Source organism: Diabrotica virgifera, chromosome 8 (assembly GCF_917563875.1).
Source record: "Diabrotica virgifera virgifera chromosome 8, PGI_DIABVI_V3a".
Lineage (NCBI taxonomy): Eukaryota > Metazoa > Arthropoda > Insecta > Coleoptera > Chrysomelidae > Diabrotica > Diabrotica virgifera.
In genome coordinates, this window is record NC_065450.1 from 152,945,788 (window position 1) to 152,961,387 (window position 15,600).

The 15,600-nt window shown below is 34.2% G+C and overlaps 1 protein-coding gene across 4 annotated transcripts in view; it reads right to left on the reverse strand.

Moving 5' to 3' along the window:
* The window catches only part of LOC114332298 (high affinity cAMP-specific and IBMX-insensitive 3',5'-cyclic phosphodiesterase 8), a 1,526,162-nt gene that overhangs the window by 38,330 nt on the left and 1,472,232 nt on the right, over positions 1–15,600 (reverse strand). For all 4 annotated transcript variants that reach the window (XM_050658208.1, XM_050658210.1, XM_050658209.1 and 1 more), the window contains 2 exons: positions 13,167–13,415; positions 9,302–9,518 (listed from right to left, as the gene is read on the reverse strand). In XM_050658208.1, the coding sequence (XP_050514165.1) occupies positions 9,302–9,518; positions 13,167–13,415 (466 nt within the window). The remainder of the gene's footprint in view (positions 1–9,301; positions 9,519–13,166; positions 13,416–15,600) is intronic.

Here is a 15,600-nt window from a genome sequence, read left to right on the forward strand (position 1 = left end):
CACAGTTCACTCTTACAATTTCTAATTCTCGATATTTCCGAAATTCGGATGAAATATCAGAGCACTCAAAATTGCGTTGTTTATCAGCACAGTGGCGTTTCTCACTACGCTCAAGCGCGCTTGCGCGAACTTGCTGCAAAGCGCAAGGTAGGGAGGTAGGGAGATAGTATTGAATATCCCTACCTTCTACTCGCTTCAAAACTTACTCCGCGATTCAAAAAGATATTCCGGTGTGTATCATTTTACGATTTGATAGACAAAAATGAAATTGAAAATAAAAGTTGACAATATTTCAAACCCTTTTTCCTTAAAATTGCCTTTTTCAAAGACTGCAGACATTGTAACTCAAAAACTACTTGACCAACCCATCTTAAATTTTGTATATATTTTCTTTAGACATTCCTTGAGGTAAGGCTGTCGAGAAATTTGTTGTTTAAAATTAGTAAATAGGTTGATTTTCACCCTTTTTTGCATCGTTGTTTTGATTTCTGAGCTATAAAAAAAAGTCAAAATTCGATAAAAACTAAAAAAACCCGACAGCGTAACCTAGAGAAACTTTTAAGCTAACAAAATATTTTTGAATTTTTTGTTTACCATGATTCAATGATGAGTTCTCAGGAGTCTACCGCAAAATCCATTGTTTTTTGAAGTGTCTTTAAAAATTTGCCATCGTTGGCTTATTTTTCAATATATTTCCTTGAATTTTTTCTTGATAATTTAAAAATCAAATAATTCTACCATACTTAAAAAAAGTGATTGAAATATGGATTTCAACCCCTACGGCACCCCCTTAAGAATAGCTATGACACGATTTTGGTAAGCAACCCATGCATGAAATAAATGTCAATGTATGAAATTTCATAAAATAAAATGTTTCATCCGGCAAGCAGATGGGTACTGATCGACCTATATTCGGATCTTAGACTATTACTTATTACCTATATTAAGGTACCTACCTACTTTTTGTACTAAACGCTACATGGTATTTGAAATAATATTGTATAATGTAAAAATTTTGAGATACCTAGTTCTTACATTCAGGTGACCATATGTAATAGCCCGGGAGGTAGTGTCAAATTTAACCGGAGCATTTTAGCATGGCTGTTTTCTTTTTATTTAGTTATTAGGTGTTCCAAAGCTTATTAACAAATTATGTGTCAGCTGGCCCAAAACCGGGGATTTTAGCCAAGAAAAGGTAAAATGTGAAACTTGATGGAAAAATGATACAACTTATATGTCAAATATTTATCTCCGTGACTTACGTGTATAATAAGCAAGAATACCTAGCTACTGGCTTTCACCCATACGACTCGGGATCAAATCGTGGCCCTAAAAATCTTATTTGTTTTTATTATTTATACGACCCAATATAAAAAAGTCTGTGTGTCTTTTATAGAATCGTAAACTTTGCATTTGATCATATATATTCAGCTGACGATTTTTTCTTACAATTTAAAATTCATAAATTATTACTGATTTATACATTTTAATCTTTGCCAAACTACATAGTTCAAGAATATTTTTTTATTATTAACTAGCTGACCCGACAAACTTAGTACCGCCTTTGAACTAAAAAATAATGTTTATAAGTTAAATACCTAAAAATTACCAGAAAGCCATAAAATACTCAAAAATATTGCGTATACTTTTTTTCTAATAAACAATATTGTTTTTGTGGTGACTGCGTAAATAATGATTACTTAGATTGGTCGTATTAACTCAGAAACCTTCGCGGGTTCATATACAACAACTTTGCTTGAGGTCATCATATGATCAAATGCATAGTTTACGATTCTGTAAAAGACATACAGACTTTTTTATATTGTGTCGTATAAATAATAAAAACATGATATTATCAAAAAATAATTATTTTTCAAATCAAAATATGTCAATTTTAAAAACAAAAAAGATTTTAATGGCCAGGATTTGAACCCAAGTCATCTAGGTGAAAGCCAGTAGCTAGGTATTCTTGGCTATTATACACGTAAGTCACTCTTAAGATAAATATTTGACATATAAGTTGTAGTGTTTTTCCATCAAGTTTCATATTTTACCTTTTCTTGGTTAAAATCCCCGGTTTTGGGCCAGCTGACACATCATTTGTTAATAAGCTTTGGAACACCTAACTAAATAAAAAGAAAATATCCATGCTAAAATGCTCCGGTTAAATTTGACACTACCTCCCGGGCAGTAAATAGCAAACTTGAGCAAGTTGATCAAATTGTTTACCTTGGTCACAGTTTTTATGCTTCTAGTATAAAGCCATATAGTGTGTCTTGATTATCATTTAAATTTTAATTCAAACAGTCACGGTGAAGTTAGGTCTAGACTAGAACAGACCAGAGCCGCTTTTAGAAGGATGTCCAAGGTATTATGCAACACTGACCTAAAATTGGCATTGAGAATCCGCCTACTTCGTTGCTACGTATTCTCGTTCTTACTTTATGGTGTCGAGTCTTGGACTGTGAATAAAATTGATGTAAATTGCCTTGAGGCTTTTGAAATGTGGTGCTACAGAGGAATTTTAAAAGTTTATTGGGCGGAGAAGATTCGAAACTTTACAATACTAGAACGTCTCAGCAAGACTCTACCGGAGGTTATAAAAAGCATCAAGAAGAGAAATCATGGGGGTTACACATACTATTGTTGACGATATCAGGACGAAACAACTCAGCTGGTACGGACACGTAAGGAGAATGCCGGAGAATAGAATACCAAGACAAATCCTCGAATGGCAACCAAGAGGAAGGCGCAGATCAGGAAGACCTAGAAGTTGGAGAGAAGGAGTTGATAGAGAAATCAGGGACAGAGAACTCGAGGACGATCTATGGAATGACAGAACGAGATGGAGATTGGAAATCGGAAGACGTCGAAGAACGTTGTAAACCGATATTATATATATATATATCAAGAATAGAAAGCTGGAGTATTTCGGGCATGTACCGAGAGGTCCCAAATATAGGTGGCTAAAAATATGCAGGGGAAAATGGTTTACTGTAAAGGGACCGAAATCATTAGACCGAAAGCGGTAGGCTGAACTCATTAGACCGAAAAGCACTTTACCGAAACCTCACTAGACCGAACAGTAGGAGACCGAAAAGTATTAGGTACATAATACACGGTGCTCAAACAGGATTGTAATCTGAGCAAGGGTAACACCAACCTCCTTTCACCATTTATCCATAATGGTTGTTGTCATAATCATTAAATTCAAATTAAAATCAAATAAAATTATTGACCCTTAATTTCTTTTTACTTGTCGCAGTAAAAGAGATAAGACAAATGTAATTACAACTAAATGTTATTTGGATGGTGTTTAGAAATAGTTAAAATGGTGTTAACGTCTTCTTCTTCTTCTTCTTAATGTGCCTATCCGTGACGAATGTTGGCGATCATCATGGCAATCTTCACCTTATCTGCAGCAACGCGGAAAAGCTGCACAGATGTTGTGTTGAACCAGGTTCTGAGGTTCTTTAACCAGGATGTTCTTCTTCCTGGACCTAGCTTTCCAAATTTTTTCCTTGCAGGATGGTTTGTAGGAGGGCATATCTGGATTCATTTCGCATAATGTGTCCAAAGTATTCTAACTTTCGAGATTTGATGGTGGTTAGTACCTCTCGGTTCTTCCTCATTCTTTTAAGGACCTCCTCATATGTGACCCGATCAGTCTATGGGATTTTAAGAATTCTCCGATATAGCCACATCTCAAATGCTTACAACTTTCGGCACATATCCTCGATCAAGATCCATGATTCAACACCATAGAAAAGGATAGAGAAGACGTAACATATCAACATTCTTACTTTTATACCAAGAGAAAGGTTGTGGCTCTTAAAAAACGCGCCCATACGGTTGAAGATTGATCTAGCTTTTCCGATGCGCGCTCTTATCTCTTGGTTGTTGGTCCATTCTTCATTATTATGGTGCCGAGGTAGTTGTAGTGCCTCACTCTTTCTACAGGGGTTTGATTGATATAGAGTTGACCTTCTGCTATCTTTTTCTTGCTGACGATCAGAAGTTTTGTTTTCTTTACGTTTATTTTGAGTCCATATTGTTGACTATAATACGTGATTTTGTTCATGAGGACTTGTAGGTCTTCTAGGTTGTCCGCAAATACTATGGTGTCACCTGCATGCCTGATGTTAATTAGCCGGTACTCGTTTAGTGAAATACCTTTTTCAGTTTCGTGCAAAGATTCGATAAATATTCCTTCAGAGTAAAGATTGAAAATTAGGAGGGACAAAATGCAGCCTGCCTCACTCCAAGCATGATTTTCACATATTCGGTGTGTTCACCGTCAACTCTGAGGTTTGCAGTCTGATTCCAGTAAAGGTTTCTAATTATTTTCAGATCTTGGTTGTTAATTCCTGCTTCTTTTAGTACAGTTGAGTCCGCGAGTCTTTACCCGTGCCTCATCATTTAAAGGATACGAAATAAGTCGGAAATTTAGTAAACGCAACGGCAAGTGGATATTATTCCGATCATGGGTTATAGTATAAAATTTGACGTTATCAAATAAATAGAATGTCAAATTCAAATTTTGCTTCAAAATTTTGGTGCATAATTACAGCTACATTTGAAGTAGCTTAATAAATTATTTTATTATCATTGATCAATAAATACATAAACAATTTATAAAACAATTCAATAACATATTTTCTTTTTGTTATTTTATTCACTTTGGCGGAACCTTAAACACAAGCATTCAACTGTGTCAACAATGAGGTTAGCTTTGTACGTTGTCAAAATTTATCGTAAAATAACATAAACTTATTACAAAATTTCTAACTCCAATATAAAATTAGTTGTGAAAACAACTGTTTGTATACTATAAAAAACTTCAAAACGCAAAAATTCGACAAAATAACAGCAAAAAATTCAACAAACTGACAGCCACAAAAGTAAACAAACCAAAACGTCAGAAATTGTACTTAAAATATGTGAAGACATCCCCAATCGTCTTTCTTTGTAACTATCTCTTTTCAATGCACTGAGTCTAAATCGTTCATAAAAATAACATGTGTTTTTACTTAATAACAGGCGGCAGCTGGTTTGTCATTAATTTCATGCGTGGAAGACAAATTTTTTTTATGGCATGGACTTTATGTCATTCAGCCAGTCACAACATGAGTATTAGTGTCATGTGTAGTGTGTATGTTGAGTAAGTGTCTTGTTACTTTGCAAAGTCGACGTCATTAGCGTAAAACTACTTGGAAATACACATCAGAGACGGTATTTTACTAAACATCAACTTCAGAATATATTTTTTATTTGAAAAATATAGGAAATTTTTTTTATTTCAAAATATGAGGATATCTAGAATGATATTAAAGTCAAATAAAAAAATAATGGGTTGAAAATTGAAAATACTTTTGAATTTATTAAAGAAAAATATACGCTGGGTCACAATTTCCCCCGCTTGGTCATCCGAAGGTTAATGACGCACGGGTAAAGACTCGCTGACTCAACTGTATTTGCATCATCTTGGCGTGTTGTACTCGATCAAACGTCTTCTTGTAATCAACCAGACATGCGTATACGTCGCAATTGACGTGTCTGCATCACTGGAATAAGACTTGTATTGAAAGCAAAGCCTCTCTCATACCAACAGCATTTATGAACCCGAACTGGTTGGGCGAAATTTGACTTTCACATAATTTGTAAATTCTCGTATTAGTCCAGGGCCCATCTGTTTTGAGATGGACGTTGAGAGGTGACTTAAATTTTTTTGCAGAAATTGCTTGAAAATAACACAAATAATAATATTTGAGTTATCCTCCCTCTCAAAAAGGTCCGGAACATTGTTTAAATAATCAAAATGTCAAAAAATGAAGGAAAAATTCGATTTTTTTCTTCGTTTTTTGATTATAACTTTAAAAGTATTCATTTCCGAGAAAAGATGTACTGATGTAAAAGTTGCGTCATTAAATTTCCTATAATATGGAATTGGTTAAAAATTGAAAAAATAGTCACCCTTGTTGCAAAATAGCAATAATTGCGAAAAAAAACATACAAAAACAAGTATTCACATTTTACATTTTTCAACCATTTATGCTACACTTGTGACCTTCATATTTCACCCAGAAAAACTTTATGATACAGTAAAATAATACTGTAAGTTTCATTAAGATCGGTTTAATAGATTTTGCAAAATAAATTTTGCAATCCAGCTTTCGCAAAAACAATTCATTTTTTCAAAAGGTTACAGGACTGAAAATAAAGCAGATAGCAAGTTGAATTTTTTTTGAGTATAGAAGTGTACTGTACCTTTCATTTGCAATTTGCAAAATTAAAATCGATTAACTACCACGGCGTCAGGAATTTTTTTTAAATAAACATTCATTATTGGTGCTACGCGCAGGACAGCGGTGTTCGATTCACATAAAGTTGATTTCTACCAAAATTTCTTCCAATCTTTATCTAATATATTATTTTCTTACTCTATATTTTGTTGTATTTTATTATTTTAATTCCACAAAAATCAAATTAATTTTATTATTGTTTGTGAAATATTGTTTAAACAATTGCATATGTTTAAAAATAATAAACTTTTATTCTCTAAGTTAACATATATGAACAAAGAAAATTTTTGCTAAAAAAGTGTTATTTCAAAGGATAGAGTATGTGTTTTTATTTTGCAATAAACAAATTTATTTATTTATATGGAAATGTAATAAAAATTAAAATGTATCAATCATTATCAAAGGTCATTGGAATGCCCAATCAGAGCAAACTATCCGGTGTCCTGCGCGCAGCACCAATAATTAATGTTTATTTAAAAAAATTCCTGACGCCGTGGTGGTTAATCGATTTTAGTTTTGCAAATTGCAAATGAAAGGTACAGTACACTTCTATAAGCAAAAAAACTTTTAACTTGCTATCTGCTTTATTTTCAGTCCTGTACCAGTTTGAAAAAATGAATTTTTTTTGAGAAAGCTGGATTTCAAAATTTATTTTGCAGAATCTATTGAACCGATGTTAATGAAATTTACAGTGTTATTTTACTGTATCATAAAGTTTTTCTGGGTGAAATATGAAGGTTCTAAATTTAGCATAAATGGTTGAAAAACGTAAAATGCGAATACTTGTTTTTGTATGGTTTTTCCCCAATTATTGGTATTTTGCAACAAGGGTGACTATGTTTTAAATTTTTAACTAATTCTATATTGTAGGAAATTTAATTACACAACTTTTATGTCAATACAACTTTTCTCGGAAATGAACACTTAAAGTTATAATCAAAAAACCAAGAAAAAAATCGAATTTTTCTTTCATTTTTTGACATTTTGATTATTTAAACAATGTTCCGGACCTTTTTGAGAGGGAGGATAACTCAAATATTATTATTTGAGTTATTTTCAAGTAATTTCTGCAAAAAATTTTGAGTCACCTCTCAACGTCCAAATGTACTAATATTTTTACAGATGCGCCCTGGTCTATATGGATTACCTTTAGGAACAATTTTAGGAGATGACTGATCAGGCTTATCGTACGGTATTCTTCGCATTTTTTGGCTCCTGGTTTTTTTGGAAGTGCAATAAACTCAGACTTCAGCCATTCTGTTGGTATTTCTCCAGAGTTGTATATGTTGTTGAATATCTTTGTGATTATTTCTATTGATTCGTTGTCCATCAGTTTAAGTAGTTCTGCTTGTATATTATCGGGACCTGCTGCTTTGCCATCCTTTAGCTGTGTTATGGCAGAATAAACTTCCTGCTGTAATATTCTTGGTCCATCATTTACCTCTTTTTCTAACTCAAAGGTGTTATCTCTTTGGTCTTCAAATAGTTTTTCTACATATTCTTTCCACGTTATAATTTTACTCTGTCTGTCTAAGATGATGTTCCGGTCAGAATCAGTTAGATTTCCTCTCTGTCTCCGTCTTAGTCTACCTGTGAGTTCTTTAACTTTCCTATGTACATTGTTACTATCGTACTTTGACTGTAGAGTCTCAAATTCTTGACATCTCTCCATTGCTTCTTTTTCTTTCGCTTCTCTAATTTTCCTTCTTATTGATATATTGATTGTTTTATATGTGTCGGGCTCATTTTTGGCATTTCTTCTTTTGTCCATTAGTTTCAAGATTTCATCTGTCATCCATGATTTCTTCTTGGTTAATTTATCTGCCTTTAAGTGTTTATCCTTTACATTTTGAATTATTTCGGTCACCTGTTTGATCATTTGTTCTTCGTTCGATTCGTCTCTAATTGTAGTTACTGACTTGCTCGTTTAACGTGGCTTGGACCCTCATTTTCGTGTCTTTTAGCATACGTAGTTCGTATGATTGTGATTTCTTTATCTGCACTATTTTGAGTTTGACTGCGAAATACTCCCACCAGTGGAACGTGGTCCACCTCTAAGTCTGCTCCAGGATAAGTCTTGACAGATCTAAAGCTGTTTCGGAATCTTTTGTTTACTAAAATGTAATCTATTTGATTTTTAATAATTCTCCCGGGTTTGTCTTGAGGGGATTTCCATGTGTACAGATTTCGAGGTGGTAATTGGAAAAATGTGTTGGTGTCAACGAGTTTTGAGTTTTCTGCGAATTTTTCTAGGAGGTCTCCTCTGTCGTTTCTGACTCCGATGTAATGCGTCTCATCTCCAGCTCCAATCTTGGCATTAAAGTCTCCTATACCTAATGACAAGAACTTCCTCTCGTGGAATTTTCTGTATAATTCTGTTGATGTTCTCATAAAACTCAATAGCTTCTTCCTCTTCTTTGTCTGCCGTGGAAGCATAAACTTGGATAATATTTATATTGACGTAATTAACGTTACTTTACCCTTAATGTATTTTTATCTTCACTAATTTGTTTAACGGATGAAAATTATTTCATATCAGACTGTTCAGTACAGTACTGTACTGCACACAGTCTATATATAAAATAATACAAAAAAAACACAATAAACAAAAAGACATATATAAAAAATCTTAGCATAATTCACTCCAATCTTTTTTAATTTATGTACCATTTCGGTCTTATGCTGTTCGGTCTAGTGAGGTTTCGGTAAAGTGCTTTTCGGTCCAATGAGTTCAGTCTATTGCTTTCGGTCTAATGATTTCGGTCTAATTGTCGTGTACCGGGGAAAATATCAGGCAAATGCAGTCCACGACGAAGAAGATCTTCATGGTTGAAGAACTTGATTCGAGATTGGGATAGCATTGATACAAGCGTGCTTTTTATGGTGCCAGCGAATGAAATTAAGATAGCTATGATGGTAACCAACGTTCTGAAAGGAACGTTGAATGAATGAATACATGAAGAAGAAGTAAGACCATATAAGTGATTCTAAGTACTTACCCAAAGTAAGTTTAAACGTAAGAGCTGCATGATGTGACTCTAAAACGGTCACATCGTTATATAAAATTGCTAACTGATTGTCTGAGTTGGATAAGAAGGCGCTAGATTTGCCTGGATGATCAACATCGTGGGCCGCGGCTGCTATCAAAGTAGTCGCCTCATCTAGCTGTTCTATTATGGATTTCATTCGATCTTTCTCCAAAAATCCCGCAGTAGCCTAAAAAAGATAAGGTATTAGCGTAATGTAACGATTTTCTGAATTTCTGATTTTCAATTTTTTGAAATTGAAATAATACCTGTTGCTCTGATAAAAAGCCTTTATATCGTGGCATGTGACACCTAAGAGTCCAGTTAAATGGCTAGTTTAAAGCATTTTTATTTAATATTTCCTCGGTCAATCTAATAAAATTTCACGTAATTGCAATTAATGTTTGGTTCAAAGAAGCACGAATAACTCACAAATTAAAGTAATTAGGTATAGGAAATTTTTAATAAATAATAAAGTACCATAAAATAGCATTTAATTAGAATACTAAAATACAGGGTGTCTCATTTAAGAAAACTCAGAAAATACCCATTCCAAGTTTTGACCAACCCTGTACACTAAAAGTAACTATTTCGATATGTTCAAAATTTTGAACTGTAGTAGACTATATTAAAAATCATTTGAGTATGAATAGATTTTTTGATTTAAAATCTAGAACTCTACAGGGTGTTAATATTGCAACGAAATTATTAAAAAAACATAATTATCTTTTAACCTACCTAGTATAACAATATAAATCCTGATATTAAAAGAAAGACGAGAACATCGAGTAGAGTTCAAAAATGTCAAAATATATAGGGTATATATTTTATATTTATTAAAAAAAAAAAGATAAGTTTTTTCGACCCAGTCAATATAGGTGGATCTGTAAGTATATTTGAAAATTATTTTAAAGCACGGTCCTTCTTAAAAAAAGTATATATTACAATAATGCACGAATGCATAAAAACAAGCGAAATACCTACGGAACTAAACATAAAAAGGGTGATAAAAACAATTGTGAAGATTACCGAGGAATATAAATGGATCTATTGATCCAGATCTATTGATCAGATATTAGAAAAAAATGGCACGGAATCAAGAAACTCATATTATATGTATGTTGTTCTCTCACTGAAGAAGCTGTGACAATCAATGGAAAGCACAAATATTAATAAAGAATTGATAAAAGCCATCAAAGTGCTATACAATCAACCAATAACAAAAATAAGAACAGGGACATTTTCAACAGTCGAGACATATCATTAAAAACAAAATACCGTCTGTTGAAATGCTACATATTCACAGTTCTGCTCTACGGAATGGAAGCGTGGACAGGACCCTAACTGTTGCAACTATGAATCGGCTCGAAGCTTTCGAAATGTGGTGTTATAGGCGCATCTTATGTAGAAATAGAAATATTTATTAATCGTTTAAAGACATTTTTACAAAAATTTATAGGACAGGTCATAGAGATGATTCTACATTGTAGAACAGTTACAGGCTAATATTGTTCAGCCACAAATTTTATATAGGTAGGTACCTAACACCTAACACATGATAACATATATTTTAAGATAACATATTTAGACATATACAAAACAATTTATACATAAAAAATAAAATAGTGGTTTATAGAGTATCTTCAAGGAATTCTTTGACTGAATAATAGCATTTGGCTAATAATAAATTTTTATTTTTGTAACTGTTAAAACAAGCAATCTCCTGCACTTCATGGGGAAGTTTATTGTACAATTTCATTTCCATAAATTTAAAACTATTTTCTAATCTTGATGTTTTATACTGGGGTATTCGGAGCTTATTAGAATTTCTTGTATGTTAATTATGTCGATGAGCATTAGTTTCAAATTGATTGAAATTTTCTTTGATAAACAGAAGAGTGTGGTAAATGTACAGACTATAGAATGACATGATTTTGTATTTTATTAACGTTGGTTTACAAGTTTCCCGAAATTTTAGCCCGAATATTTTTCGAATAATATTTTTCTGAGTTACAAAAATTTTACAGCTGTCAATAGAATTTCCCCACAGTAGTATGTTGTAACTCATATAACTGTAAACAAGGCCGTAATAGATGTTGATCAGTGCTGATATCGGCATAGTATCTTTTATTCTAGAAACAGCATAAAAGGATTTATTTAATTTTGTATTTATTGCATTGACTTGTTCAGTCCATCTCAAACGACAATCTATATTTAAACCTAAAAATTTTGTTGTTGTAACTACAACGCTTACAAAAGCTGTGCACGCTTACAAAAGCTACTGATGACGCCTGAAATGGTAGAAATAGCCTGTCTAGCGGGTGTGCAACCCTCTGAATAGAAAACAAGCAAAAGCATCATTTATTATTTTATTTCCTTTACTCGGTTTGAGTACTGAAAGTTCCTCTGCTGTCTTTTTCCTAGACGAATGAAGGCGGAATGTGATCGTTTCCCTTTCGTTTTCTATATTCGTCGTCTGCTGTCTTATTAATTGAAAAAGTCGCAGAAAAAGGATGTACCAGTAAGAACTTTCAACGCGAAAAGTCTCAGGTTTAAATGACTATTTACCATTTTAATTTTATTAAATTGGTGGATTCTGCATCTGAGACTCTTTAATTTGTAAAAAAATTAGAATATCTAGGACATGTAAGAAATCAAGAACGTTACGGCCTTCTCCAACTGATTCTCCAAGGGAAGGTAAATGTTAAAAGTGGACTGGGAAGAAGACGCATTTCCTGGCTTCAAAATTTACGAAAGTGGTTTAACACCACTACCACTGAACTGTTCCACGCTGCGGTAAACAAAGTCAAGATAGCCGTGATGATCGCCAACATCCGGAACGAATAGGCACTTTAAGAAGAAGAAGAAAGCAATAGTGTTGCCTGTCCCCCACTTTACTTAAAATATACATCGAAAGTGCTTTTAGAAGATGAAAACAAAAATGTAGAACAATGGGGATACGACTCACCAATATTATGGTATATATTCTCAACTTTGCAGACGATCAAGTAATAATGGCTCAAGATTATGACGATTTAAACTAATGACACGAAAATTAATTGAAGAGTATGATATATGGAATCTAGAAGTAAATAAGAAGAAAACCGGATACTTGTGTACTGGAAGAGAACAAAAAGGTCTCATATTAGACGACACCACGATAAAGCACTGTTGTGACTACAAGTATCTAGGTGTTACTATTTCGCACGACGGAACATTAGAAAAAGCCATAAGAGACAGAAATACGTCAGGGATAAAAGCCATCATAATGTTTTGAACAACATTTTATGGAAATAATCCATCAGCAAAGAAAATAAAAAGAGAATATACGAAACTATAGTGAAAAGTATCCCTCTATACAGCTGGGAGGTATGGCTACTGAAAGAGAGAACACTGGCAACTCTGAGAGCAACGGAAATTAATTTTTGGACAAGAGCCGCAGGAAGATCTAGAAGAGAAAGGATTACCAACGAACGCCTTAGAGAAATAATGGGAATCAAACGAACAATCACGGATGACTGAACAACAAACCAACTTATCTGGTTCGGACATATACAAAGAATGGATGAACAACGAATACCAAAGGAAATACTAAAATGGCAATAAGAAGGAAAGAGAAGACGAGGTAGACCGAGAAAAAGTTGGAGCGAAGGAATAAATAAAGAGCTGAGAGAAAGAGACAAAGAAGAGGACCTATGGAACAACCGGACGAAGTCGGAAAACGGCGGAGAACGTTATAAACCGACAAGTAGTAGTATATATTACAATCAAAATATTTAAAAAAATTTACTTGTGTTAGTAAGCATTTTGAATAGCAATATTGGATGTTTGAACGTACCTGCATAACGTCAGCAGCATGTGTGCTGTTGTGATAAGAGTTTTCCATATGATAATTGGCTTCTATCACCGTCAACCAATTAAATAAAGTCTTTTCGTCACAGTTTAGAACACTGGCAACTTCGAAATGGTTAAATAAACTCATTCCCAAGTATTGTAATGGTCTTTTCTTAGTTAAGTCTTCAAGTCGGAATATATCGAATTCCCACGACAGGCAGTGATCCAGCAACTCTTTGATTACCGTAGGAACCTAAAATTTTAGATCGATTAGAAAAAATATTATTTTAAAACTAGAGACACAGTACAGTGCACAGTGTACAGATTCTAAAGGTGTCAGTGGAGGAAGGCGTTTATGCGCAGTATTATACTTAGTCGGTGTATGAGAAAGTATTCAAAATAATGAAATGACAAATAATATAAAATTTGTTATTTAGTTATTTCAAATACTTTCTCTCTTTTACACCGACTATAAAGGTTTCTACATATTATCATGCACGCATCGTTTCCGGCACGAAGCGTTTAGTTTCCGAAAAATATTGATTTTAATGGTTTTAAATATGAACAATTCACTTTAAATATGAACATATTCAATACTACAGGGTAGCATTCCATGGTGCCTAATGTATGCTGATGATGTAGTGTTAATAGGAAATAGTGAAAGAGACTTAGAACAAAAACTGGAACAGTGGAGACAAGCTCTGGAGAAAAAGGTTTAAGACTTAGTAGGACAAAAACTGAGTATTTGAAATGTTTATTTAAAGATGGAGTTACTACAAATAAAATGGTATCTTTGGATGGTGAAATGATTGTGAAAAGCAATACTTTTAAATAACTAGGATCGGTATTACAGAGTAATGGAGAAAAGAAGGAGATGCATGCAGCAGAATTAGGGCTGGATTGATGAAGTGGATAGAAGCGAGTGGTGTGTCGTGTGACAGAAAATTTAAATAAAGCTGAAGGGATTATTTTATAAAATAGCCATAAGACCGGCTATGATGTACGAAACTGAATGTTGGGCAGTGAAAAAGAAAGAGGAACAACGAATGCACGTGGCGGAAATAAGAATGCTTAGATGGATGAGTGGAGTGACAAAGAAGGATAAAATTAGAAATGAGTATATTAGGGGAAGTTTAGGTGTGGCACCAATTGATGCCAAATTGAGAGAGCATAGGTTAAGATGGTTTGGTCATGTTCAACATCGAGACGTTAATCACCCAATACGAAGAATAGCTGAAGTGCAGATTCCTGGAAGGAGTAGGAGAGGAAGACCAAAGACGACCTGGGGGGAGACGATAAGGCATGAAATGTTGGTAAAGGGGATTAACATTGATATGACCCAAGATAGAATTATGTGGAGAAATGCAATTAGGGAAGAGGGCCCCGCATAGGGATAAGGCAAAGAGAATGATGAAAAAATTCACCTCTGTATCAGACACCTCTTTGTAAAAACAGGTTTTTCGGAGACTACGCTACGTGCTGGAAACGATGAGTGCATGATAATATGTAGAAACCTTAATACTGCGCATAGACGCCATCCCCCTCCGGCATTGGACTCCTCGCATTCATCGGGCTATTCGCATTCGTTTGTTAAGGGAGCCGCGTTTGCTGACAATTGGCCAAGAAAATAATTGAGTGACCATTTCTAGCAGTGTTTGGATGCTATAGACTTCTGGCATCAGGAACAGTCAAACTAGTCAGAAACCGTCAGCAAACAGTTGGTCAGTGAGAGAACATAATACAGTCACCAGTGTTATCTCCTCTACTCGCGCTGGTCCACTATTCGCTGATGGTTTCAAACCGTTTGAAACCGATGCTAGAACAAACCTATCGATTAGTAACCGTTGATGAAACCTGGATCCATTACTACATATCAGAGAACAGAATGAATGCACAGCAGTGGACTGAAGCAAGAGTCGATTAAAAGATCGGAAAGACTTTATTTGGAATTGCAAAGGCACAATTCAAATTAACTATATTGAAAAAGGTAAAACTATCAACAGTGAATATTATTGTTCATTATCATCATCATGTTGGTGCTACAGCCCTTAGAAGGCCTCGGCCTTCTCAAGCCTTCTACGCCATCCTGTTCTGTCGCTTGCTTACATTTCCAGTCGCTGACTCTGATCTTCTCGGCATCTTGTGTTACCAAGTCCATCCACCTCAACTTTGGTCTATCCGTCTTCTCATTACCACGGGTTAGCTGTTAGAATCTTTTTTATCATGTTCGATTCTTGGGCCCGGGATACATGTCTTGCCCACTGCAGGCAGTTTTGCTTAATTACAATGATAATATCTTTTACACCAAACGTATGCTTGTAGATATTCTGCAGTTCAAAGTTATATCTACGCCTCCATATTCCGTTCTCACAGACTGCTCCGAATATCTTGCGTAGCACTTCTCTTTCACAAATCGATAGAGCGGATTCATCTGTTTT